General features: G+C 59.6%; 1 protein-coding gene across 1 annotated transcript; it reads left to right on the top strand.

The window, feature by feature from the left end:
- The first annotated feature begins 11,095 nt into the window (after positions 1 to 11,095).
- On the top strand, positions 11,096 to 13,014 carry BHLHE23 (basic helix-loop-helix family member e23). The gene has a single exon (XM_077874093.1). The coding sequence runs from the start codon at positions 11,096 to 11,098 to the stop codon at positions 11,762 to 11,764; it is 669 nt and encodes a 222-aa protein (XP_077730219.1). The 3' UTR covers positions 11,765 to 13,014.
- Positions 13,015 to 26,843: the final 13,829 nt, after the last annotated feature.

Raw genomic sequence — 26,843 nt, 5'->3', positions numbered from 1 at the left:
GTGGCAGGGCTGATGGGCCCGGTGAGGCCTTCCTGGACGGCGGGGCAGGGCTCCTGGGTCCACCGTGTGGTCGTCCCGGTGAAGGTGACCCACCAAAGCGCAGGAGGCGCGCGGGGCACACAGTCCTGTCCTCGCCTGAGAGCGCAGCACCTGGGAGGCAGGCATCATGGTGGGGCCTTGGTTTACCCACTTTCCAGGTGAGGAGAAGAGCTGAAGGGTCCGGGGGTGCTGCCAGCAGCCTGGCCCCGGGTACCTGGGCTCCGACCACTTCCTTCTAGGCCTGGGGCCACCTCAGCCTCCTGGATCCCCCTGCGGCCAGACCCTGCTGTCCTCGGGCACCAGGCTGGGCCCCCTCAGGCGCCACGCGAATGCCCTGTCCCCCTACATGGTGTCCCCTCCCTGCCCACACGGGACCTCCCCCTGACCCAGGGCTGTAGGGGGCAGGGGAGGGGCTGCTGCCCCAGAGCAGGGTGGGGGGACCAGGGGCCGCGGGCGGGGGGCCCTCCCGGCTGTGTCCTGGTTACTCTGGAGGGTCCAGGGCCTGAGGTCTGGCTCAAGAGCGGCCAAGACACACCAGGCCTCCAGGCTTCTGCGGCCCCCAATCCTCCCCGGTGGCCACTGGACGCACAAACCCAGGGGCTTGCTGCCCCCCGGAGGCTGGCGGGGGAACCGCCCCTGATGGGTCACCCCTCAGCCCTGCGAGCAGGTGTCGGGGGGGGGGGGGGGGGGGGGGGGGGGGGACCTGGGAGAGGGGCAGGGGCAGGGACTGGGGCCGTCCTACTCTCCGCCACGGCCCTGGACACCCAGGCTGTCCTCCAACCAGCACCAAAGGTGCCGCAGCACAGCCCCCCACCCATGCAGAGCCCCCCACTGCCACCAACCCCGTGAAGTGCTCAGCAGCAGCTCAGGAGGCAGCGACCTCAGGCGACCTCAGCAAGGGCTGGGCAGTCACTGCCTGATGTCCAAGGGCCTGCAGAGCAGGTGGGGAAGGCGGCAGGTGGGAGAGGCCAGCGCAGCCGGGCAGGCCGACGGTAGGAGCAGGCGGGGGGCACAGAGGAGCAGGTAGGATGTGGGCGGGCGTGGGGGCAATGGCCGGGGCCTGGCACGGAAACGCCGCCTGCAGGTGTCCACGGCTGACCACCTGGGCAAGGGCGCGAGGGGGCCGGGCGGCTGCGGCTGCTGCTGTGCCCAGCTCGGGGGGCCAGGGGGCCACAGTTTTCTTTTGAGGAAGGGGACCAGGGCGGGGACTCGCCTGATGTGCTTCACCAGGATCCCCTCATCATCTGGGGGAGAATAAACGTGGGGACCCCACACAGCAGCGGGAGGCCGTCTGGGTTACCTGCTGCTGGGTGACAGGCCACCCCGCACCCGGCTTAAAACAACCCCCGCTATGGCTGGTCGTGTCCAGGGGCTTGTCTGCCCCACGTGCCCTGGGCTGGGTCGGGTCGGGAGTTCCAGGAAGGGCCAGCGACACCCGGGGCCTCGGCGTGGGCAGGCGCCGGGCACCCTCCACGGGACCCTCCCTGCAGGACAAGGTGCCCAGAGCCCAGAGGCGGGGAGGCAGCAGAGGCAGAAGCACCCCCCACAGAAGTGACGCGGACCCCCAACGCACGCAGGGGAGGAGCGCAGAGGCCAGTGGCTGGAGCAAAGGAAGGGGTGACTCCAAGCAGCCACTCGAGCAGCAGGAAGACAGAGCCAAGGTCTGTCTGCACCCCCACGTGGCTGACCCAGGACCCCAGAGCTGGCCTGGACACCCCCAGCTCCAGGAGCCGCTCGGCCCTCACGGGTGGGCCGGCGCACACCCTGCCCCAAAGAAAAGATAAGAAATTGGGAGAAACCTCAGGACCCCACTTCCTTGTGCCCCGGTGAAGCCAGGGAGCAGTCGGGGAGCCCGAGTGGCATTTCCACATCGTCCCACGTCAGCAACCGAGACGCCTCCGCCAAGGGGAGAAGCCTGGGGCCGGGCGGCCTCTGATCTCACTTCCAGACTCCAGACTCTGCCGCCAGGACTCCCACAGCGGCTCGGCCGTCGGGTGCTCACGGCCCTCCCTGCCGCCCTCCCTGCCAACCCCAGGCAGCCTGAGAGCGGCTGATCAAAGCCAGGGACAGGACAGCTGGACCCACGGCCTTCCTTGGGCCCCAGAGCAGATGGTCTGACAGCAGCAGTGGGGAACACCGGCCAACTCCTACTTCCTCCGGAGCCCGAGGCCAGGGTTCTGTCCATTTTTAATCAAATTGTGTTTTTTGCCATTGAGTTGTATGAGTTCTTTATATAGTTTGGATATCACCTCCTTATCATACATAGAATTTGCAGTTTCTCCCATTCTGTAGGTCGCCCTTTTATTTTGTGGATGGTTTCCTTCGCTGGGCAGAAGCTTTTTAGTTTGATGTAGTCCCAGTAGTTTCTTTTTGCCTTTGTTTTCGGTGTCAAATCCAAAAAACTCATCACCAAAACCAATGTCAGGGAGCTTACTATCTGTGTTTTTTTCCGAGGAGTTCCATGTTTTCACATCTTTGTTCAAGTCTTTAATCCATTTTGCGGTGATTTTTATGGATGGTGTAAGAAAGAGGCCCAATTTTTGCACAAGGCTGTCCAGATTTATCAACACTATCTGTTAAAGAGACCATCCTTTCCTCACTGAATAGTCTTGGCTCCTTTGTCATAAATTAATCGGCCATATATGTGTGGGTTTATTTCTGGGATCTCTATTCTTTTCCTCTGGTCTTATTTTTCTGCCAGGACCACACTGTTTTGACGACTACAGCTTTGAAACACAGTTTGGAAGGAGGAGGAATGATGCCTTCAGCTTTATTCTGCTTTCTCAACACTGCCTTGGCCTTTCAGGATATTTTGTGGCTCCATATGGATTTTAGGATTTTTTTTTCTATTTCTGTAAAAAAAATGCCATTGGAATCTCGCGTTGAATTGGAAAATTGCATTGAATCTTTAGATGACCTTGGACAGTATGGACATTTTAACAATATTAAAGTCCAATCTATGAGCACAGAGTATCTTTCCATTTATTTGTGTCTTTTTCATGTCTTTTCATCAATGTTACAGTTTTCAGAGTACAGGTGTGTCAGCTCCTTGGTTAAATTTATTCCTACATATTTCATTCTTTTTGATGCAATTTTATTTATTTTTTTTTGATGCAACTCTAAATGGGATTATTTTCTTAATCCCTCTTTCCAATGGTTTGTTGTTAGCCTATAAAACAACTGATTTTGAGGGTGCCTGGGTGGCTCAGTTGGTTAACTGTCTGATTCTTGGCTTCATCCGAGGTCATGATCTTAGAGTCACGATCTCAGGGTTGTGAGATCAAACCCCGAGGTGAGCTCCGTGCTCAGGAGGGAGTCTGCTCGAGATTCTCTCTCTCTCCTTCTGCCCCTCCCCAATTGTGTATTCTCTCTCTCTTTCTCTAAAATAAATAAATCTTTTTAGAAAATAAACACAAATGACTCTTGTGTATTAATTTCGTATCCTGCAACTTTGCTGAATTATTTTACTATAATTCAGTTTTTCAGTGGCGTCTTTAGGATTTTCTATACAGAGAGTCCCCTACTTATGATGGTTTGGTGTACGATTATTTGACTTTGCAATGGTCTGAGGGTAATACACACTCAGTAGGAACCCTAGTTTGATTTTTGATCTTTCCCCCAGCTAACGCTACGCGGTCCGATCCTGCCTTACGATGGTGGGCAGCTCCCAGGCAGCCTCGTGTCCAGGAAGGTCAGCAATCATTCTGCACTCAGCCAACTATTCTGTTTTTCACTTTCCACGCAGTATGCAGTAAATCAGATACTCAGCACTTTATTATAAAATAGGCTTTGAGTTGGATGATTCTGCAGAACCGTAGGCTCACGTCGTGTGCCGAGCACGTTTAGGTCAGCCAGGCTAAGATGGGATGTTTGGTAGGTGAAGGGTATTGAATGCATTTTTCTCCTCGTGATACTTTCAATTTACGACAGATTTATCAGGATGTGACACCATCATAAGTCACGGAAGGTCTCTAGGCAATATCGTGTCATCTTCTAGAGGCAGTTTTACTTATCCCTTTCCTTTTTTTTTTTTAAAGATTTATTTACTTATTCATGAGAGACACAGAGAGAGAGAGAGGCAGAGACACAGGCAGAGGGAGAAGCAGGCTCCATGCAGGCACCTGCAGGACCCCGGGGTCACGTCCTGAGCCCAAGGCAGATGCTCAACCGCTGAGCCCCCCAGATGCCCTTACTTACCCCTTTCTGGTTTGAATGACTTTTATTTATTTTTCATCAGGGATATTGGCCTGTATTTTCTTCTCCTGTGGTGTCCTCACCTGGTATGCGGGCAGTGCTGGACTCATAAAATTAGTTTTGAAGCATTCCTTCCTCTTCTGTTTTTTGGAAGATTTTGAGAAGGGTCGGTGTTATTTTTTAAACATCTGATAGAATCTACCCGCGAAGCCATCTAGTCCTGGGCTTTTCTTTGTTGGGAGGTTCATAGTTAATGGAATCAACCTCCTTATAGTGATTTGTCTGGTCAGACTTTCTATGTCTTCATGACTCAGTCTTGGTAGGTTGTGTGTTCCTAGGAACTTACCCGTTCCTTCAGGCTGTGCAACCTGGTGTACAACTGCTCAAGCAGCCTCTCACGATCCTTTGTATTTCTGTGCCATCGGCTCAGCGAGGTCTGCGGCAATTTCATTCATAACTACCGACCGCTAACAGAAGAAACAGACAGACTTGCAGCCATGTAGACCTCTTGAACGATACAATCAGTGAATCTGACCAAATTAACTTATATAAAACACCACACGCCACAACTAAGGAATGATCATGCTTTCACCAAAAAAAAAAAAAAAAAAAAAAACCTTACAAATTTTGCAAAAATCAGACATTTGGGGACTCCTCGGTGGCTCAGCGGTTTAGCACCGGCCTTCGGCTCAGGTCATGATCCCCGGGGGTCCTGGGATGGAGTCCCGCATCAGGCTTCCCGCTGGGAGCCTGCTTCTCCCTCTGCCTGTCTCTGCCTCTCTCTCTCTGTCTCATGAATAAATAAATAAATCTTTAAAAAGAAAAAAGAGAAGAAAATAAGTAATCATGTTCATGTCATTAGGGAGCAAAGTTTTCAGAGCAATCCTAAGCCCCCAGCGGAATGGCTTTACGGGTGGTTGTCACCGTGTGACCTAGTCCAGGTACACAGTGAGACTGTCACAGCTCAGCAGCAACTAAACACAAAAAATAAGAACACGACGGATTTGAATGACACAATACATACCCTTGACTGAATTGAGGTAAACACAGGTTATATATCTATACGTATATACGATTCCAACTGGGTCCAATCAAATTCCCATCGTGTGTGTGAGCCGCCTTCGCTGACCACAATGTGCCAAAATAAGAAATCAGAAAGAAAGGGGAAACCAAAAAGGCATTCATGTAAGTGAATATTTCGCCCGAGGTTAAAAAAAAAAATCACAAAATTTAAAACTGCTTCCCGGGTAGCCCAGGTGGCTTAGGGGTTTAGCGCTGCCTTCAGCCCAGGGCGTGATCCTGGAGACCTGGGATCGAGTCCTGCGTCGGCCCCCCTGCATGGAGCCTGCTTCTCCCTCTGCCTGTGTCTCTGCCCCTCTCTCTCCTCTCTGTGTATTCTCATGAATAAATAAAATCTTTAAATAAATCTTTTAAAAATTAAAAAAAAAGACTGCTTCCCTAGGAAGGAATCAGTCACTGCTTCAAAGAAATTTGGAGGCTCTGTATCTAAACGTGAAGGGCGCAGATTGTGTCCTCAGAGGGACAACGAGCCCTGACTGAATGTCAGGAGTCTCCGGCCAAGCTCATTGATCCCAATAAAGCACAACAGAGGGGTTTCTTGTCCAAGCGGGGGTAGGGGGTGGGATGTCAGGAAGGCTTCCTGGAGGAGGAGGTGCATTCAGTCCTATGGGATGGGCAGGGGTGTTGGAAGTGGGCCGATGTCTAAAGCCAAAGCACTGAAACTAGACCCATCCCAGGTCACACCTCCCCAGCCGTGGTGCAGCAACCCCCGTGGGCGCTGGGGGGTGATGTTGGGTCGAGGCTTGCGGCAGGGGGTGGGCAGGTGCAAAAGGCCCCCAGGGCCCCTGAGCAGCAAGTGAGCGGCGCAGCTGGGCATTTTACGTGGAGAGAGATGAGCCAAGCCAGGAACGGAGAAGAGGGAGGACAGAAGGAAGGGCTCAGGCCAAGACCCTCCCCAGCTTCCTCACCGACTCCTCTGCTTACCCCCAGGTTGGCGGCTGGGCGGAGACAGGCTCAAGCCGATGCAAGCCGCACCTGCCCCCAAGACGCGTCCTGGTCGCCCGGACCCTCCGCCTGCGGGGACGGCGAGAGGAGGGCGACGGGGGTGCTTTGTGAACTGTCCGGTGCCGTAAAAATACACTAAGTGGTAGTTTTGTGAGTTTTCTCACAACACCCGGACCAGGAAGAGCTTCCCGTGAGCAGATCGGGACCAGACCCTCCACCCTCCCCAAGGACAGCGCAGGGACCCTGAGCAGAGGGGCGCAGGCGCCCAGCCTCGCTGCGGTCACTGCAGCACCGACCCCGGGGCCCTGAGGCGCTTGGCAAGAGGTACATGGAGACGAGTGTCGCCCTAAAATGAGCTACCGGCACTCGGTGCATCAGCAGCGGCCGCAAACGCGGGGGTGGGGGGCAGAGTGCCACCTGCACCACCAGGCCTCCTCCCGTGTGCCCCGGGGACCCCGCCCCGAGGAGCCGCCCAGCCAACAGCAGGCGTGGCAAGCCCGTCACCTCCCGCGCCGGGGAAACAGCACAGGGAAGAATCACGGCCCGAAAGCAAGAAGGGACGCAGAAGATGCAGAGGATTGAAATAAGCCCCGTCAGGCACCTTTCAGGGAGCGTCTGTGTGCAAACTGCGTGGCCTCCGCGGCCTCCAGCTTCTTGCGTACAACAGGCTGCTCCTCAGCGATGCTTGACGAGACACAAAGCGCAGTGGGTGACAGAGTGACAACGAGTCCCCGCGCGAGGACACGGGAACGTTGGGTGGAGTCCTCAACCCCAGCCTGGGAATCGCCCAGAGCAGGTGTGCCTGCGGCACCTGTGGCCTCTCCGTCCTCCTCGTCCTGTCCCCACGCCCCTCGGGTTTGCCGGCGAGGAAGGGCGGCTCCCCCAAGGCACTCGGCGCGACCTCTGTGGACCGCAGAACTGTCCTCCTCTCCCCCCACCCGGCCCCCCAGGCCTGCGCCCCAGGTGACTGCGCCCCGCTGGCCCCCACCCCAAGACCCACCCACTGGAGGGCTGGCATCTGGCTGGCCAGGCCAGACAGCTTGCTGCATGGGGGCGCCGCCTGCAGGGCCCGGCACTGGACCCCACGGCCAGCGGGGGCGGGGGTACCACTGGCTCAGAACGGCCTTGGGGCACAAACACGATCCCCTCCACCCAGGCGGGCACAGGCCCAGGGGCTGCGCAGCTCCCTGGCACCCCGCAGTCGGCGCTGGCGGCCTCAGCTTGCACTGCCCCTGCTCCCGGGGTGAAGGACCCGCAGCGGAGAGCAGGCCGCCTGCCCTGAACACCGGGGGCAGCGTCGGGCCCCAGGACGGCGAATTCAGTGAGGGCCACGACCGCCCTCTCCACTCCATGCAGCCAGGGAACCAGCCTGTGGCGCCCCACCGGGAGCCCCGCACCCCACCGGGAGCCCCGCGGCCGGCCCAGGGCGCCCCTTGCAGCAGGCCCCAGCTCCCCAGCAGCCCACCCGCAGGCGGAGCGCAGCCTCCCGGGCGGCCAGCAGGTGGCGGCCGCTGACCAAAAACCGGCCTGTGTCTGCGCTTTGCGGGATCCGGGGCTGTTCCCTCCGCGGAGGGGCCTCCCCAAGGCTGCCTCCCGCCCGCACCCACACGTGGGCCCACCCGGCCTCCAGTCCTCCTGGGAGCCGCTGAGGGGCCTTGGCCTGAGCTTTCCGCCTCCCCAGCGCCCGCCCGGCCCACGACCGCGGCCGCAGCTGCAACAGACGCAGGCGCGACCTTAATCTCCGCGGCGATGCCACCTGCGACCGTGTCTGGGACGCTGGGTTCAGTTCTCAGGGTTCAATCTTTTACTTTTTAAAGCTTGTGTCGTAATCACCCGGTGCTCACCCCGGTGCGCGCCTCACCCCATCGCCTGCTGCCCCCCTCCCCCCCGGGCCAGCAGTGCGCCCCAGAGCTAGGCGGCTGTTTCTTGGTTTGCCTCCCCCCTTTCCTTGCTTGTGTCTACAGGTCCACTGGGCGGTGATCATACGGCTTTTGTCCTTCTCTGACTTATTTCACTTAGCCTAACGCTCCCTAGGTCACCCCCGGGGTGGCAGATGTAAGACTTCACTCCTCTTGGGGCTGAGGGGCTCCCCATCACACGCATACATCCAGGCCAGGTTCTGGAAGCCCACCTCGCCCCCCTGTGCTTAGTTTCCTGTTCTACCGACATGCCCCACGCTGGGCACCATCCCCCCAATCCCACAGCCTCCATCCTGAGTCCCCCGGCAGGACACCATCCGATGCTCCCATGGCCTCAGGGTGTCTGTGGAGTTGGCCCAGCTCTCTCCGCGTCCCCTGTCACCCCCTGGCTGCTCTGCTAGGCCTGGGGGGCCCCCAGGGGGAAGTGCCCCCCGAGCCCCGAGACCACAGTGTTCTGTTGAGCACGCTGCCCTGAGCACGTTCAGTGACCGGTGCTACCCTTTGACCTGAGTTCAAACTCCCCGGCATGGCCGGTGCCCCGACCCTGGAGTCCCTGTCCCCACGCTGGCCCCTGCGGCTGTCCTCCAGCATGCTGTGCCCCTTCTGACGGCCTATATGCCCCCCGGCCCAGCCCCTAACCCTTCAGACCATAAATGCCATGGCCTCCTGTCCACACCAGGCTGTCCCCAGTGCCCGCCTGTGCCTGGCCTCAGCCCAGACCCTTCTCCTCCTTGCCAACCCTTGCCACCCACGTTTGTTCTGGGCCCGGACGCACTGGTGGGTGAGCCCTGCCCTCCTGAATGCACAGCCAGGGCAAACACGGGGCCCCAGCGCAGGCAGAGGCGTTAGCCGGCATGCAGGTCCTCTCCACTCCTCGCAGGGCCCGGAGCAAGGGGGCTCTGAGGTTCTCGGTGACTACTTACCTCTATGTGGCCTCAAATACCTGCACACAGCATAGGAGCCCCTGAGAGCCAGGATCCTAGGCATTGCTGGATTTCCAGAACCTTCCAGAGAGCAAATGGCTCTAGGCCATTCGCTCCACAAAAGCACACAGCACCTGCTCACCCTCCCTGAGCACCCAACAAAACATGGACCATCTCTGTTCTCTCGCTCTGAAGGAACCGGACGGCACAGATGTGAAGCCACTTCGCCAAGGTCTCGTGCTGGAGGCCAGGGTGAGCCCTGTCTCTGGACCGAGTGGCCAGCCAGCATCCTCAGTGGCTCCCAGGCCTCCAGGCAGCCCCTCACCTGGCGGAAGGTCTGGGGTCCCGGCCTTCACCCCAGCAGCACCTCTGGGGTCTCCAGGAGAAACTCTGGAAGCCACTGTGCACTCACGGCTTGTGTAGCGTTCAGTCCAAGAACACGGGGAACAGTTAGCCAGTGACGCTCCCGGGGCCGTTCCCCCGGTGAACGCTCCAAACGGGGACTTGGGCGGGGAGCACGAAGCCCTCCCCTGTTCTTCAACCGTGTCAGAAACTCCAGGGTCACTCCACCCCTCTCAAGCCCTCACACGCGGCTGGCAGTAATCCCCAACCCCTTCCCTCGGCCCCTGGAACACTTCCCACTGGACGGCCGCCTCGCACTGGGGAAGCTGCGCCCAGGGATCGGCACGGCCCCCGCCCCATTGCAGGCTGCTGGGAGACCTGCAGATTCCCACACCAGGCACCTCGGCCGCCATCCCCACAGGTGCTGGTCTAACACCCACCTGGGGAGGCCACCGCGATGTCCCTGGTGCGTGTGTGTGGAGGGGGGACACAGGTCAGACTAATGACCCCCCCTGCCCCTGGTCTCTCACTGGCCATCCTCCCACACCCCACCATGGAGGCCATGCCCTGGTGAGGACAAAACCAGAAGATTCCCTCCTTACATGAAACACCGGGACACTGGAACCAGAGGTTTGTTCTTTTTTTTTTATTTTTTTTTTTTTATTTATTTATGATAGGCACACAGTGAGAGAGAGAGAGGCAGAGACACAGGCAGAGGGAGAAGCAGGCTCCATGCACCGGGAGCCCGATGTGGGATTCGATCCCGGGTCTCCAGGATCGCGCCCTGGGCCAAAGGCAGGCGCCAAACCGCTGCGCCACCCAGGGATCCCTAGAGGTTTGTTCTAACGGAGAACCACGCTCCGGTCCCCGCCTTACACACTAGGACTTGCGGGAGCTGGAAACACCCTCAGGATGCAGGTCTCCTGGGAGAGCGCAGTGGGGACTGGAAGCCCAGAGAGATCCTCGCTGGCGCCTCCAGGCCTGGAGCCACAGGGCTGGTGGCCAGAGCCAGCAGCTGGCAGCCTCGTGGGGCTTCGGCGGAGAGGGCACCCACCTGGGGCTGCACACGGAGACCCCCACCCCGCAGGGGCCCCAGGCAGGTGCGAGTGCTCCGGGGAGCGACGCGGGTGTCTCAGGTTGTGCTGCGCGCTCTGCTCCAGCCCCGTGCGGGGCGGGCTCCTGGCGGAGGGACGGAGGGACGGAGGGACGGAGGGACAAACACGAGACGGACTGGGCAGGTGCCCTGGTGAGGTCGGGCGCTCTGCGGTGGCAACCCGGGGCGTGGGGGAGCAGGGGAAGCGGGCGCCACCCAGACGGCCAGCGCCCTCCACCCCACGGCCTCCCCACCTCCCCACCCTGGCCATCGGTCTGTCCCCCGGCGCGCCCGGGCTCCAGAAGAGGCCGTCACCAGGTCCCTTCTGATTGGATGGCCGCCGAGTCCCCGCGGGCGCCCCCCGCTCCTTAAAACTGCGGCGGAGCGAGTGGGAGCCGGAGCCCGGCCGGCCCTGCACGCGCAGCGAGGGTGGGGGGCGGAGGGCGCGGGGGGCGCGGGGCGCGGGGGGCGCGGGGGGCGGAGGGCGCGCGGAGGCGCCGGGGAGGGCCTCGCGGAGAGGCTCGGAGGGGCGGCCAGGCCGGGCGCGGGCGGGAGGCGCCATGGCCGAGCTCAAGGCGCTGTCGGGGGACGCGTACCTGGCGCTGGGCCGCGGCTACGCGGTGGCGACGGGCGGCCTGGCCTACGGGGCGGCGCGGGGGCCCGAGGGCGGCCCGGGCGGCGAGCTCCCCGCGGGCGCGGCGGCCCAGGGCGCGGCCGAGAGCAGCGGCGAGCAGAGCGGCGACGACGACGACGCCTTCGAGCGGCGGCGGCGGCGGCGGCGGCGGGGCGCGGGGGGCGCGGGCGGCGCGGGGGGCGCGGGGGAGGCGCGGCGGCGGCCCCGGGAGCAGCGCTCGCTGCGGCTGAGCATCAACGCGCGCGAGCGGCGGCGGATGCACGACCTGAACGACGCGCTGGACGGGCTGCGGGCCGTCATCCCCTACGCGCACAGCCCGTCGGTGCGCAAGCTCTCCAAGATCGCCACGCTGCTGCTCGCCAAGAACTACATCCTCATGCAGGCGCAGGCCCTGGACGAGATGCGGCGCCTCGTGGCTTACCTGAACCAGGGCCAGGGCCTGGCGGCGCCGGTGGCCGCTGCGCCCCTGCCGCCCTTCGGCCAGGCCGCCGTGTACCCCTTCTCGGCGGGCGCCCCGCTGCCCTGCCCCGACAAGTGCACCGCCTTCTCCGGGACGCCCTCCGCGCTTTGCAAACACTGTAACGAGAAGCCCTGAGGGCCCGGCCGCCCCCTCCCGCTCGCGTCCTGCATTTCACCTGCCCCCCGCCCCGGACCGGACCGGACCGCGCCGCCCCGCCCCGACTCCGCCGCGCGCGCTGGGAGAGGCCCCGGACCTGGGGCTCAGGGCGCCCCGCCGCGCAAACCACGTCTGGGCACCGGATGGAGCCGCCGAGCCCGCAGCGCATCCCCGGGCAACCTCCCCACGTCCCGCGTCAAGCCGGGGTCGGGACAGGCTGACAAGCCCTGCTTGTCCGAGCACCGTCCCTCACGCTGAAAAAGAGAACCAGGACTAGGGCGGGAGCCGGTCCGCTGCGACCCGGGCGGTGGCCTCGCGGGGCTGTCGCCGGGCCAGGGACAGAGCGGCTTGCCCGGCTCGGCGGCTCCGGGCCCTCGCGGGGGGCGCGTCCTCCGCCCGCTCTCGGCTCTCGCTCTCCGCTCTCCGCTCTCACCAAACTGCGGGCCGCTCCTGGTGGCTGTTTTCCCGCTGCCTGGACCCCACACCCCGGACCCGGACCCCGGCCTCCGAGGCGCCAGGACCTCAGCGCCCCTGCAGCTGAGCACCCGATGCGCCCCGACCCGGGCTGCAACTGTCCCGCGCAGAGGAGCTGGACTGCGGCGGGCACCGGTGACCCTGGGCAGTAGCTTTGGGGCTCTTTGAAGTCAGTGTGTTCTGTTGTTTTGTTGTCTGCCCAGCGGCCTGAACGAACCTCTAGAGGTGAGTGGACACCAGCCCTAGCTGCCTCCGGGTCTGCAGAATCTGTCCTCTAAAGAATCCCTGGACTCCCCGGCCACCACCTCTCCCGCCGGGAAGTCCCTGCGGGGTGTGGCCCTCATGGAGTTGGAAGGAGACCCGCCTCGCGCCCTCCGCTTCCAGGCTGCTGTCTGGAGGAGGGTCCTCGCTGCCCAGGGCCCCACTTGGCCTGCAGTGTCCCGGAAGGGCCCCATCTACCCCGGTGACCTCCACACCAACCCCAGCGCGTTTCCAGGGGAGACGGCCAGGCCATGGGTGAGTAGCCGGTGGGAGGAGCTGCTTCCTGACCCCCGGAAAGGTGATGGGTTTGTCTCTTGGTGTCCCGGGCTGTCTCTTTGATGTGGGTGCACAGCGCAGATCTCTGCCACCATAGGCGTCCCCGCACTCTGCGCCGCCGGCTGGCCACCCTGGGGACCAGGCTGTCCGCGCCCATTTGCACCCCAGCCGCACTGCTGCAATATCCAGCTTTATTAACCCAATTTCCTCGGCTGTCGTTAACGCTATGCTAATGAGGAGAGGACCTCCGCCCTACAAAGCGGCCTGTCTAAAGCATTTAACTTTAATTAATACATTTCAAAAGGCCCTTTTGTATTTGCAAAATGAAGTGTGTGATTAAGTCTTATTCATAAAGACATATGCTTAATACTGGTTTTTGCTAATTTCCATATTTATTTCTTCACTGTCCTTTTCTCCCAAACGCACTACTTTATCAGTTTTGCACATTCACAAAGCTGAGCGCCAGAAGCTATGCCTCGAATCCCTTTCAGGTAACGGAAGGCAGGACAACTGGCAATTCCAACTTCATTTACTGCCAGGGTCATTTCAAAGTGATCCTAAATCAACTTTATAAATTACTTGTCATAATCTGAAACAGAGTTGCTTATTCTGGTTGAAACCAGCTGTGTTTAGTACATCGTTTCTATTCAGCGTGAAGTTACCATTTCAAGTTATTTTTTAAAATAATAGGATTAAATTTTAATATTAAATTAAATATGTTCATTTGTGACTGAATTCAGTTTCAATTTTCAGATAATTGTGTTAACTTGGACCACATGCTTTTTTTTTTTTAACTCATGAGAAACAGAGAGAGAGAGGCAGAGACAGAAGCAGGCTCCCCATGGGGAGCCCGATATGGGACTCTATCCCAGGACCCCGGCATCACGACCTGAGCCAAGGGCAGGCGCCCAAACACTGAGCCCCCCAGGCGCCCCTGAACCACATGGTTCTAAATCATGGGGTCTAGAGTCTCTGAGGTGCAGACAGCCGATATGTATGCAGCCACTCAGCAAATATATGAGATACTAACAAAAAGGTAAAGGAAAAAAATCTCTCTGCCCCCTCTTGGATGAAAAACCACAAATTTTTGTAATTTTTTTTTATAGATTTTATTCATTTATTTGAGAGAGAGAATGAGGGAGAGAGAGAAAGCATAAGCAGAGAGGTGGGGGGCATAGGGAGAGGGAGCGGTGAACTCCCTGATAAGCAGAGAGTCGGTCATGGGCTCGATCCTGGGGCTCTGGGATCATGACCTGAGCCAAAGACAGACACTTAAAAGACTGAGCCATCCAGGCACCCCGAAAAACCACAATTTTTTTAAAAAAAGGACCACGTAACTAATCATAAGTTCTCCCAAAAAATTACATTAAATGGTTTTTTTTTTTTTTTTTCTGTAGTTGCGCAGCCATGTATCTGCATGATCTACTGTTCTCCAAAACATCAGCCTGCCTTTCACGGGGGTGGAGTGGAGTCTTTTTTCAACCTGAAATTAGGCTGACTTTTCAACAAGCCTAAGGTCGCAATCTGTTCTATCAAATACGAGTCACTTGGCCTCCCCATTCTAAGAACCCCCAGCACAAGTACAGAGACGCAGGCTGCCCGTTAGCAAGCCCACCCCTCTCTGGAAACGTCGGACAACAGGGTTCTGGGCATCTAACCAGCGGCACTCCTCGTGCATCTCACCCCCGGAGCCGGCACTTCTCCAGCCCTGGGGAGGAGGGAGGTGGGAAAGAGCCTTGCTTATAAGTGGCCTTTGAAACAGCCTTTTTCCTAGATGCTCGTTTTTTTTAGATCCGCCTTAGGGTAAGGAAAGATGACTTGCTGGGACATCTGGATGTGGCTGGGGGAATGTCCCTTTAAACCCTGGTTGGCCCACACAGACCGGGCCACCCATGAAATTGTAGCTTTTCTAGTGGCTACGTAAAAAGAGTAAATAGATGAAATCAATTTTAATGACTCTTATTTATCCCAATGTATGCAAAATATTATCTTTTCAACACGTAATCATTATTTTTAAATTACTGGGGGGATAGTTCACATTCCTTTTTTTGGAACTAACTCTTCAAAATCCAGTGTGTCTTGTACTCAGAGCCTTTCTCAATTCAGACCAGCCCTGTTTCAAGTGTCAGTGGCCACACATGGCCCGTGACCGCCACGGTGGACACTGCAGCTCTAGGCTGTCCTGACGCAAAGCATGTGAGGTGCCTTTGTTTCCTTCACCTTCATGATAAACAGGAAACGCCCACTGATTCAAGGAATAAATTCTAGAGCCAGACACACAGGAAATGCCCCATCCTGGTTACTCTTTGGAGCCCGGTTCACCAAGTCTAGCTGAGGCCAGGGCAGGTGGCCAGAAAAGCCAATGTCCATTTTCTACCATGAAATGGCGGTAGTACATCTACAGAGTCACCAGGTCCAATGCCGCCCAGCCCCGCACTGGCCACCCACGCCCACACCGGGGGAACCAGCAGCGTGGTGACACTGCCACGGGGGCTTGGCTTGAAGCCAACCCTGCCTTCTTCCCCGGTTAACCACACAGCTGGGGGCTCAGCCACGCTGGCCGCTGCTCGTTGAGACCAAGGCTCACTCAAACTCAGGTTATGAGCCTGGGGAGCCCAGCTCGTGGGGGCTTAGAGCAGGTTTCCCTGAACCCAGGGGCTCCCCAGGGGTCCCTTGCTGCGGGCTGGAGAGGCAGGTTGCCTGGCTGAGGTCCTGCACCCTGTCTGTGTTCATGGATTGGTGCATTGGTGGCCGGTGCAGGTCCCGGCACGCCCGCGCTCCCCATGGCACCCCCAGCTTGCCAAGTCGAAAGAGGAGGCACACAGATTGGAAAACCAAAGTGGGCGTTCCTTAAGGTTAAGCTAATGAGGGATCCCTGGGTGGCACAGCGGTTTGGTGCCTGCCTTTGGCCTGGGGCGCGATCCTGGAGACCCGGGATCGAGTCCCACGTCGGGCTCCTGGTGCATGGAGCCTGCTTCTCCCTCTGCCTGTGTCCCTGCCTCTCTCTCTCTCTCTCTGTGACTATCATAAATTAAAAAAAAAAAGGTTAAGCTAATGATTGAGCATCCCAGGACAGACACAGCCTCCTCTTCCCTCCTTTCTTTAACGTGACCAACGACAGACATGTGTCTCTCTCTCCTTTGGGTATTTCCAGGGGAACGTGTCTACCGACTTGGTAAGACACCACGGTGCCCGGGTATCTGACGCCCGAAGACCTTTGTTTTCCTCCAGTTAGGAAATTCACTCGCCTAAAACGGCATCCCTGGTTTTCAGTAATAGGCAGCGGCACCCGAACTCCATCCTGACCTAGCTCTGCCCCCAGGGACCGGAGCATGGACGTGCCAGGGTGTCCAGCCCGCAGGAGTTCGTCCACAGACCCTCATGGACGAGGCGCACCGGCTCCTGACTGTTTGGTTTTGTTGGTTGCGTCCCAGGGTTGGGATTTTCTCTTCCTTCGTGCGGACGTGAGGAGAATCCTCGGGACGAAGCTACTGAGCGCCCCGGTGCAGACACCTGCTTTGCCAAATATGCGTGTCTATTTCCCTTGCAGGTTGGGACATGAAAGGAAGAGGCACCTCCTCATAAGGGACAAATACGGTTTTCCTAAAGGATGTGTGAATCGCACCGACGGTCCTTGCCTTGCCTCGCCCTTGGCCGTCTGCGGGAAGTCTGATTAGAACGACCAAGCGGCGGAGGCTTCGGAGCCCCGGTTAATCCAGCAGAGAGTGATTACAGCAATTTTATCATGTGAATTCGCCTGTGATATGTCTTTAGTCTATAATCGCTCTTGGCATCCCATTTTAGGGGATGGAAATAGAGGGATTTACAATGTATTAAATCATTTCTCCAACAATTAATTACCTTTTTGGATCATAACCCTGGACGTTATGCTCCATACCCCAACAAAAGTCAGTTCCATAAAATTAGAAAATTAATACACATTTGCAAATCTGATTGCGAAGGAGCAAAACCCACATTACCAGAAATGCAAAAGGGCTCAAAGAGTTAGCAAAATTTCCTTGGTGCCCTTGTTTTCCCTGTTTTACAAAATGATTTATGCTGGTTTTCCCCAGTCTGAAGTACCCGAGGCATATGTATTGATACAAATGTATAAAAGCTGTTTTTAAGTGAGGCCCTCTGAGGAGGACGACGCCAGATTATTTGGAGAGGTAGCGCGGAGGGGTAGCCCTTGGAAGATGCCCGCGTGGAAGGGGGTCTCTGAGTAAACTGAGGCTTCTGCTCCACGAGCGCCCCTTGGGGTCTCTGGGCTGTTGCCGGTCAGGCTGCAGAGGATCTCTGGGCCCCAGCGGCGGCTGCCGTCTGCACCCCCAGGAGACTCAGCCGTCGGAACACAAAGCAGAGCTGTGCATGGGCTGGGCCCGTGGCCTTTGTCCCCCGTGACGCTCAGACCCCCCTGGGTGCCCGCCCCACTGACCGCCAGCCTGATGGGGGTCGGCGATGCCACCTGGGACAGGAGCAGGATCCTAGGGGGTTTCTCAGGAGCGGCTCGCCAGCGCGTCAGTCGCGGAGAGCCTTCCCGGCCGGCCTGGTCTTGCCTCCAAGCCCACTTTGTCTGAAGCCATGAGGCCGCCGTCAGCCGCTCTCGCGGGGGCCCTGATTCAGCCTGACAGGAGCCCCACCTCCGAGCGCCGTGCGGACCGCGCGTGCTGCGCTAATGAGGCCACAGCCAGTCTGGGAATTGGCCACAAACCCAGACCCCGATGGGACCTGCGCGCTCTCTGATGGCCACGAGGCATGTGACAGGACGCATTTCACTCCGCGGCCTGGCCCCCCGGCCTCGAGCTGTGTGTCCACGGCCCTCCCCGCGCCTCTCTGCTTTTTAACCACCGAGGCCCTGAAGTCACAAAATCCCTGGAAGAGTCTCTAAGTCTCATGCACGGCGACAGAGCTCCTTTCACAGCTGAGGCCGAGTCCAGGATCCGTCCCGCCGCGTGGGCCCGGGGCTCCCGGAGCCAGCTCCATGTGGCAGCCCGGCCGCGGCCCAGGCAAGCTGCTAAGGGCGCAGCTCGTCCCTCGGGGGCCGCGTGACGGAGAGTCAGAGACCCCACACGTGGGAGTCAGTCGATGCCAGCGGGACCACGGCACCCAGGCTGCTGGCGGGAGAAACATCTGAGCCAGATGACTTAGGTAGAAAGGGCTTTGTCCCTCCGAGCACATCACTAGCCAACCCCACCAGGCTGGGCCACCCCGATGCCGGCGGCCTTCGCACCCTCAGGTGACCCAGAGATCTCTGCAGGCGGCACCTGCATCTCTGACACCACAGACCACTGCGAAGATGTTTATTTTATATTCGGGAATCTGGGTTTCCAGAATAAACCAGAAGCCTTTTCGCTACAAATAACTGCTGTCCGTCCACACTGGGGTCTCCCGGCGGGCTGTGGGGTCGGCAAGGACATTCAAGAAGAGCTCCTGCAGAGCTTCCGGCCCGCTCCTCGGCCTTATGATATCGGGGTACCAGACGGGGTGAGAGCTTTGCCCCAGGATGTCCACAGGCTGCTTCCAGAAAGGCCTGGGTCTGGGGAACAGAACAGGCCCCCGGCTCCCTGCACAGCATACACATCCTAGCCCATTCTGTCTGTCCGTCCGTCTGTGTGTCTCTCACTCATTCTCTCCTGCAGCTGCTTTTGGAAAATCAAAGAGCCTACAACTCTTTCCCTCCCTCTGGGCGGCCCTGTTCCCCTAGAGCACACACGTTCCTTAAAATATTCCAAATGTATTCCGCTGTCTCAGGACCCGGGTCACAGCCTCGGGCGGTGCTGGCCGCATCTGGCTCAGGCAAAGGCCGCGGGGCTGGAGGGTGCAGGCGGATGCGGGGTTAGAGGTGGCGGGCCGTCACCCGTCACCCGGGGTGAGGACAGGCGGGGGCCTCCGTTATCCCCTGCGGGGACTGTCTCCTGAGCTCACAGGCGTGTGTCACGCTATGGACACTCCCATCTCCCATGCAGGTCCCCGGGTCCCCGGCTGCAGCCGGAACACAGACGCCCACACGGCCTTGGGCCCCCACCCACGGCCCGTTTCTCCCGACGCCCCCCGTCACCCTCAACTCCCTGCCTTTCCATAGACCGCCTGGCCTTGAATGTGAGGTTAGCAGGGTGCCCTCTTGCCTGCTTGTTGGGACTGGGGGTGTCCCAAGACACAGGCTTTCCATTTTAAACCCTGGAGGGGCACCTGGGGGGCTCAGCGGTTGAGCGTCTGCCTTCGGCCCAGGGCGTGACCCCGGGGTCCTGGGATCGAGTCCCGCATCGGGCTCCCTGCATGGAGCCTTCTCCCTCTGCCTGTGTCTCTGCCTCTCTCTCTGTGTGTGTCTCATGAATAAATAAATAAAATATTAAAAAAAAAAAAAAACTAAAAAGTCCTGGGCAGATGGCTGAGGTTAGGGCCTCAAACCCTTTCTGAAAACGTAACAGAGGGTAAAGCAGCATAAACAAAACCGGCGGGCAGGTCCCTGCTCTCCACCCCCCACCTCCTCGGGCTCCCCAGGGACGCCCTTCAAGGCCACAAGGCCACACCACGCCGGTGACCGTGGCCCGGAGCAAACCAGGGTTGGCTCAGGTGGGGTCCCCCTGCCGCCCACGCGGCTGCCCCAGAAGTGGGGCGAGGCTGCTCTACGCAGACCACAGGCAGGACCCAAGAGAGAAGTGCCTTCTGTTGGGTCGGGGACATCCTCGCCGCAAGAGCTACGGGGAGCGGGGGCCGCCGAATGCGTCGCTGTGCGGCTGAGGGGAGGCCCGAGCCGGGCTCCCAGAACGCGCCTCTCCTGGGTGCCGCCCCCCGCCCGGCCCAGCGCCCATCGGATTTTAGGAGGGGTGAAGCCGGGACAGGGGTGCGGGCAGGAAATCAGCGTCTCCTAATGAGCATGTTGTCGGGGCAATTTGCTCTAATATTTGCTTAATAAGGCTGGTTTATAACCTAATTTTGAGGAGCCGTGCCTCCCCTAACCTGCCCGTTACGGGGACGAGCGTCTCTCTGGCACCGCAGGGGACGCGGTGGTTAATTAATATCGCGTTGGAAGGTGGCGTTGCTGACAGATGAGGGACATGGGTGGACTTTCAAGGATACTGACTTCATTAGGCGGCCTCATTACAGCTGCAGAGCCGCTAAATATGTCATTTTAAAGGGAAGCCTCGGCTTTCAACTGCCCCCCCGGCTCTCCGCCCACCACGTCTGCGGCGGCGGCGGCGAAGGAAGAATGTTTCCAAAATAATTACAAACGAACAAACAAGGTCAGAGGCCGCCCGAGGCTCCAGCAGGTGTTCCGGGGGCAGGGGGTGCGCCCCACAGAGGGCGGCGGCCTCTCCTCTGTGGAGGGACAGTGACGAAGCCACAGGCACTGGGGACCGGGTGGGGCCATGTGCTCCCCCAGGCCCTCGTCGGGCTTCCTCGTCAGCTGCTCTGGCCGCACGCGGTCGGCGGGCTGCACCGGCCGGGCCTCGGACAGCACACGCGGGGACACCTCGCCCGAGGCCCCCGGTGCCCCCAGGAGCCTGCAGAGCCTCCGGGGGAGGGGTGCGGGGCCCTTGTACAGGCTCAGCCCTACACTGGGCGCTTTCCTCTTCGTGTTGTGCGACGACAGACTTTGCATCTGCCCAACGTTTAACTGGGTTGAGGAACACAGTTGGGCGGCGTGAGGTACGTCCCCAGCCCGCGCCGCCTGCTTCCAGACTCCGTCGTCACCTGTAACGGGATTTGTTTCAAGTCACGCTCATCAGGGTGTATTTACACGCAGTGCCATGTGCCGGCTGTGCCGCACGTCGCTGCGAATGTGGGGACCCGCAGCCGCCACTGCGGTCGAGATGGAGAATCTGCCCTCCCCAGAAGCCTCCCCCCCCCCCCCCCCATGGGCGTTCTGGGCCTGGAGTCTTGCCTTTCCCAAAGCACCTGGGGGCGGGGGAGGAGTGCCCGTGTGCGGCCCTTCCCAGCGGGCACGTGAGCCTCACCGGGGTCCCTCCGTCTTACCATCTGTAAATGGGGTGCCAACCTCGACACATGAGGTTTTGAGAGGCCGTGCCAGGTGTTTCCCTAAATCTCAGCGCCACTCTGCGATGTGAACGGGACTTTTTCGGGGTGAGATGAGCTCCCCCGCCCTCGTCTTTACGGGCAGGTCTGATCGGCGGGGTCAGAGCTCCCCGGGGTGGTTCCCGGTGAGGGCCTGGGACGGGGTGCGGTGAGCACCCTGTAGGCACTGATTACACGGGAAGTGACAGCCGTGGCCACGGAGGGCCCCAGGCAGCGCCAGGCGGGGACGGCCACATGATACCACTTTCTGGAAGCCCCGCACCCTGGGCTCCCGCCAAACCACTTGTCAGCTGGCGTTAGCCCGGGGACCCCCAGACCCTCCTGGGGCGGACGGCATAGAACGAGAACCTGGTCGGGACGCAGGACACGCTTGCAGCAAGGAAGCCGCTACAGCCACGACCTCGGCAGCGGCAGCCACGGCCACTCGGGCCCCACGAGCCTGCGTCCTCCTCGGGCCGCCGCTAACCGCCTGCTCCTGCTGCACCTTTTTGATGCAGTAAAACGCGGAGGATGTTTAACTGGAGGATGTGAGCTGAGGCCTGTGGTCGGGGCGGGGCCTGACGTCAGTGGGGAGCACAGGGGGCATCCGTAATCCTGCGTGGCAGCTCGGTCATCTGTCCCGGCGAGGGAGCGTCACGGATGAGCCTGTGATTACACGTCCTCACGTAGGGCCCTAAGTCAATCTTTGCAATTTTCATTTTGTGGAGATTTAATGTAGATCCGGGCCCTGTGGTCGGCTCCCATTTTAATCCAAAGTCACTCATTAAATGGAGACCAGCAGACGCGGGCGGGCCGGGGCTGTGGGCCGAGCGCGGGCTGGACACGCGAGCCCGTTCCAGATGGACGCTGCTGGCCTCGTTCTGCGACGGGCACTAATCTGAAGCCCTGACCTGCTTCTCTGCACATTACACGTATTAAATACAACCCGGACCCCGAGGAACCGAGCCCCGTGTGGCCACCGCCGGGAAGCAAGGGCAGTCACACTCACGGACACGGACGCTTTCCAAGTCTACCAAGTAAACGCGTGACCAGAAGCGCGGTTTGCCGCAGGCCGTGGTTCTCGTTTCAAAGGAAGGAAATTTTCAGGGCACCTGGGGGCTCAGTGGCTGAGCATCTGCCTCTGGCTCAGGGCGAGACCCCGGGGTCCTGGGATTGAGTCCTGCATCGGACTCCCTGCGGGGAGCCTGTTTCTCCCTCTGCCTGTGTCTCTGCCTCTCTCTCTGGGTCTCTCATGAATAAATAAATAAATTCTTAAAAAAAAAAAGGAAGGAAGGAACATCGCTGTCCTCTGTCCTGGGGTCTTTGCTGACCGTCCTTGCAGACAGTGACCCGTGGCCCCGTGGCCCCATCTTCAGGGCCTGGGTCACGCCTGGATGTAAGGCGCAGGTAAGCAGATCCAGCTGGGCTCCCCTGACCCCACTGTGTCCCCCAGCCGTCTCCACCGAGTCCCTCTGTCCCCCAAGGTCCTGCCCCAGTGACCGCGGGCTGGGGAGAGACCTGCAGACACACTGCCTCTATCAATCCCCCGATGTTATCTTTTATTGGCAGTAATAAATGCCGGGGCTAATTAACGGAATGGGCCTAACGGCAGTAATGACTGTCCCACAGGAGTGGCCCTTCTGGGTCTTACATAAAACCCTCAATGATAAAATTTCCTCTGAGGCATTTTCATTAAGTTTCCATTGTTCTGAAATGAAGCACAGGTCGTGCTAGAACATTCTCAAGGAGCTGCTGGAGCCTCACACCCATGCTGCACTTGGGAAATAGGGTGTGGGGACGGGGGCGGGGGGGTGGGGGTGGCCCTGGGGTCGGTCGGCGGTGGCCGGGCTGGAAGTGGGGACGCTGGTACCCCCGATGGGCCAGAGGCCCAGTGAAGACTGAAGACTGTCCAGGCCGGGGGGCAAGTGCATGTGTCTCCCTCGGGCACCCGGGCCTGGTGCCCTTTTACAAATGACCTGCTTGGGGTCCCTGGGCAGCACCTAGGGGACGGGGCCCCCAGAAACCAACGCGTGCAGTTGACACATTTTCTCTCCCGTGTGGATGAGCTCCCGGATTCATTCCGGACCAGCGCCCAGCTAACCATGCCCGTGACCCCCTCAGCCAGCGGGACGAAGCGTGGGCAGCCACGTTTCTCAGCTGCAGGGACAGGAGCAGCCAAGGTTAAGAGGGAGGAAGCCAGAACGAGGACTCCCCCCCTCCAGGCCAGGCCCTAAACCAGAGCCCATCCCGCATGCAGCCTGGGGCCTCTGTAGGGGGAGGTGCTCCTGACCTGGAGGTCTACGGGGCAACACTGCAGGGGTGGGGGGGCCAGATGGGGGATACAGCTCCCACCATCCTGCAAACGCACCCTAGCGAGTTAGAGGCACAGACAGGTACCTGTGTCAGCAGAGCCAGCTGTCCCAGGACGGTCACCACCAGGGCTTCCAGACACACACACACCACTGGGGGTAGCATCAGAACCACTGGTGTTTCTGACTGGTTCTGGCTAGTGGTGGTCAGCTGTGCAGCTCTCCCTGGGTCTCCCAGCCCCCACCCAGCCCCCCACACACTCCCCACCCATTCCCCACCCCAGCTTCCCACCCTTATTACCTTCCCAGCCTCCCAGTCCCTTCCCATCCTCCTCTCAGCTCCCACCCTAGCCTCTCATCCCTCTTCCATCCCTTTCTCATCCTCCATCCATCCTCACCCCAGCCTCCCAACTCCCTCCCATCCCCCACCCATCCTCCCATCACCTTCTTGGCCTCCCAGCCCGTTCCCATCCCCCACCCAGGCTCCCATCCCCCACCCAGGCTCCCATCCCACCTTCTCATCACCTTCCCAGCTTCCCAGCCCATTCCCATCCCCCTCTCGGTCCCCTCCTCAGGCTCTCTTCCCTCTTCTATCCCCTTCTCATCTCCCACCTGTTCCCCACTCCAGCCTCCCATCCCATCCTTCCATCCCCACCCAGCCTCTACCCCAGACCCCCATCCCATCCTCCCCTCCTCACCCAGGCTCCCATCCCCCACCCAGACTCTCAGCCCTCATTCCATCCCCACCCAGCCCCACCCTAGCTTCCCATTGCACCTTCTCATCGCCTTCCCAGCCTCCCAGCCCCTTCCCATCCCCCTCTCAGCCCCCATTTCAGCTTCTCATTCTTCTTCTATCCCCTCCTCCCATCCCCCCATCCCCCACCCCAGCCTCCCATCCCCCACTCCCAGCCTCCTTTCCCCCCAGGGCCTGTCCTCTCTTCCTCCTTATGGGGAGAAGTCTACCCTCACGTGAGGCCTGGCCCAGTCCTTCCCTCCACCCAGGAGAGGACTGTGATCCTCTGTGGGTCCCCGTCTGTCCCTTGGATGCTTCCACAGACTGGGGAGGCAGAGTTCACCAGGAAGCAGTTGCTCTTTGTCCCCTGAAGTCAAGAGCCAAGGCCACAGAGCAGCGCTTGCCCCAAGCAGGCCCAGCCCCAGCTCAGGGGCTCCCAGGGCCACCAGCAGGCCCAGCCATGAATATTGATGGCTCTGCCTTTGTGACAAGCGTCCCACTCAGGCCTGCTGCAGAGCGGCCGCTGCGCCCAGATCTATCTGGCTTTGTTGAGTGTCAGGACGCGCGGTGGCGACAGATGGACACTTGCCTCCAAACCTCTGTGCGCCCAAGCCCCGCACAAAGGAGCCCAGGATGTTTTTAATATCACACACTTGCCTCGGGGCTTGTTTTCAATCCCATCTACCAAGGGCTTGGGCTTTTTATCAGCCAGATGCCTTAAGCACTTTGTCAACTTGGACATCTGGCCGCAGGTTTAAAATTTTTTTATTTGCTAAAATATTTAATAGTGTGGCAGGGGTTTCACTGGGGACTTGGGTCACGGTGGCACATGCGGGCACCCAGCAGCTCCAGGAAAGAACCACAGGCCCCGTCCCGGTGCGCGTGGCTCTTCCCAGCTGGAGGAGTGAGACTTCCCTGCGTCCAGGTCTGGCCTCCCTCCCAACAGTGGGGTCTGTGAAGTCAGACGACAGTCACGACTGAAAACCGGCTCAAAACAATCCTGGACATGCACGTCCACGGCAGGACTGTCACCACCTGTTTGGTGCTGTTCGGTACCAGAATGTAGCCGAGGGTGGGATCAGCCCCTGCGCCCATCCTCCGATGAACAGACGAGCAGAAGGTGGCCTGTTGGACAGTGGTCCCTTACTCGGCTGTAACAGGGATGGCGTTCTGTTCTGACATTCTCCAGCGTGGACAGGTCCGGAGAACCTGGCGCTGAGTGAAGAGTCACAAAAGACCATGTAGTGTGTGACTCCCTTCACACCACGCGTGCACAGTAGGCAAACCAGGAAGGCAGACTCATGGTTGCCAGGAGCTGGGGATGACGGGACAGGGGCGGGTGTGGGCTGTCTTTCTGGGAAAGTTCTGGAACTAGATAGTGATGATTGTGCAACATTAAAAAGGCTTAACATGGGAAGGGGGGTGCCTGGGTGTCTCCACTGGCCAAGCATCTGCCTTCAGCTCAAGTCATGATCCCAGGGTCCTGGGATCAAGTCTCCACTTGAACCGACTCCCTGCTCAGCGGGGAGTCTCCTTCTCCCTCTCAGTCGCTCTCCCTGCCTGCACTCATTCTCTCTCTCTCTCAAATAAACAAATAAAATCTTTTTAAAAAATAATAATAAAAAAATAAAAATGCTGAACACAGTAAATGTGTAAAAGACAGTCGCAAAGATGCCAAGATGCTGGCATGGGTTGTAACAGCCTCCACCCTGATCATCAGAGGCCACTCGTGACCAAGGGTCCCCCGAGTGCCCAGCGCATTTGTCTGCCGAGGCCACGTGCACGAGCTGGAACAGCTGGCCTTGGCCTTGGCCCTGGCAGATCCTGCAGATGAGCACGGCCCTGGCGGCAACCAGGTGAGTCAGCCTGAGATGGAGAAAGGCTTCCTGGAGGAGGTGATGCTGGGCTGAGCTCAGGGGAAGGATGAGGGGGTCCAGGCAGGGGAACAGCAGGTGCAGAGGCCCCGAGGCAGCAGCATGGCTTCGGGGATGACAGAAGGATGACCCGGGGGTCCAAGTCGGGAGGGCGGCCCCAGGTACCCTGTTCCTGCCCCAGGAACCGGGGGTTCCCTGTGTGGAAAGAAGGTGGATCTGAGGGCAGTGTGCGTGCCCCACGGGCCCTTCCCTGAGCTCCTTGCACACGCTGGCTCAGGTGAGGCTCTCCCCTCATGGCCCCCACCCTCCACCAGTGACGATGTGGCGGCCCAGAGGGATGGTCACTGTGAGCCCCAGGTGCCCTCCAGGCAGGGCCTCCAGCCGGGGTCTGGGTCTGGAGCTCCTGTCCAGCTGCAGTGACCCCCCCACCAAGTGCCGCCCTCACTGGGATAAAGGCTCCTGAGAGATCCCAAGAAGCTGGCCTGAAGCCTGTGGTGCTGCAGCCTGGCCCCAGGGTCACCCCAAGTTCTCGGTCTTGGGAGGACGCATCTCCATCTCACACCCTCCCCCGGACCACCTTATGAAGCCACCGGCAGGTACACCAGAGCCCCACTGCCTTGCAGGAGCCACCAAACGACCTGTGCACCTGTGCGTGCTGCTGCCTCCGACCGCCTTGTGCTCTCCAGCACCGCCCCCCCCAGGCCGCACGCAGTCCGAGGACCCCGGGCCCGAATCCCCGAGTTGGGGGATGGCTCAGAGCAGAGGGTGGTGCCATCTGTGTCTGCCCACAGCCCCGGAGGTCCACCCCAGGGCCAGGCGGACAGAGACGCCACTAAGGACATGGCGTAGAGGGACAGGCCAGTCCTCTCCAGCCTGGCTGTCTTCCAGCCTCAGGGAGGGCGCTCCTGGGAAGAGGCAGAGAGAGGCTGGAGGAGACCGTCTGGGCCACCATGGGTCACAGTGCCATCCCCAGAGAGGCTGGCAGTCAGTGAGCAGGGTTCCTGCACCCACGCCCCCCAGCTGGCCTCAGACGGGCCCACCTGCTCTCTTCAGTCCCACTGCCCCGCTCTGGGCCCATCCCTCCCGCTGTGCCCGCCCCCCACTCCCCCACCTCC

Source organism: Canis aureus, chromosome 26 (assembly GCF_053574225.1).
Source record: "Canis aureus isolate CA01 chromosome 26, VMU_Caureus_v.1.0, whole genome shotgun sequence".
Taxonomy (NCBI): domain Eukaryota; kingdom Metazoa; phylum Chordata; class Mammalia; order Carnivora; family Canidae; genus Canis; species Canis aureus.
The sequence above is the reverse complement of the archived record's forward strand: the minus strand, read 5'-3'. Positions and strand labels throughout refer to the sequence as shown.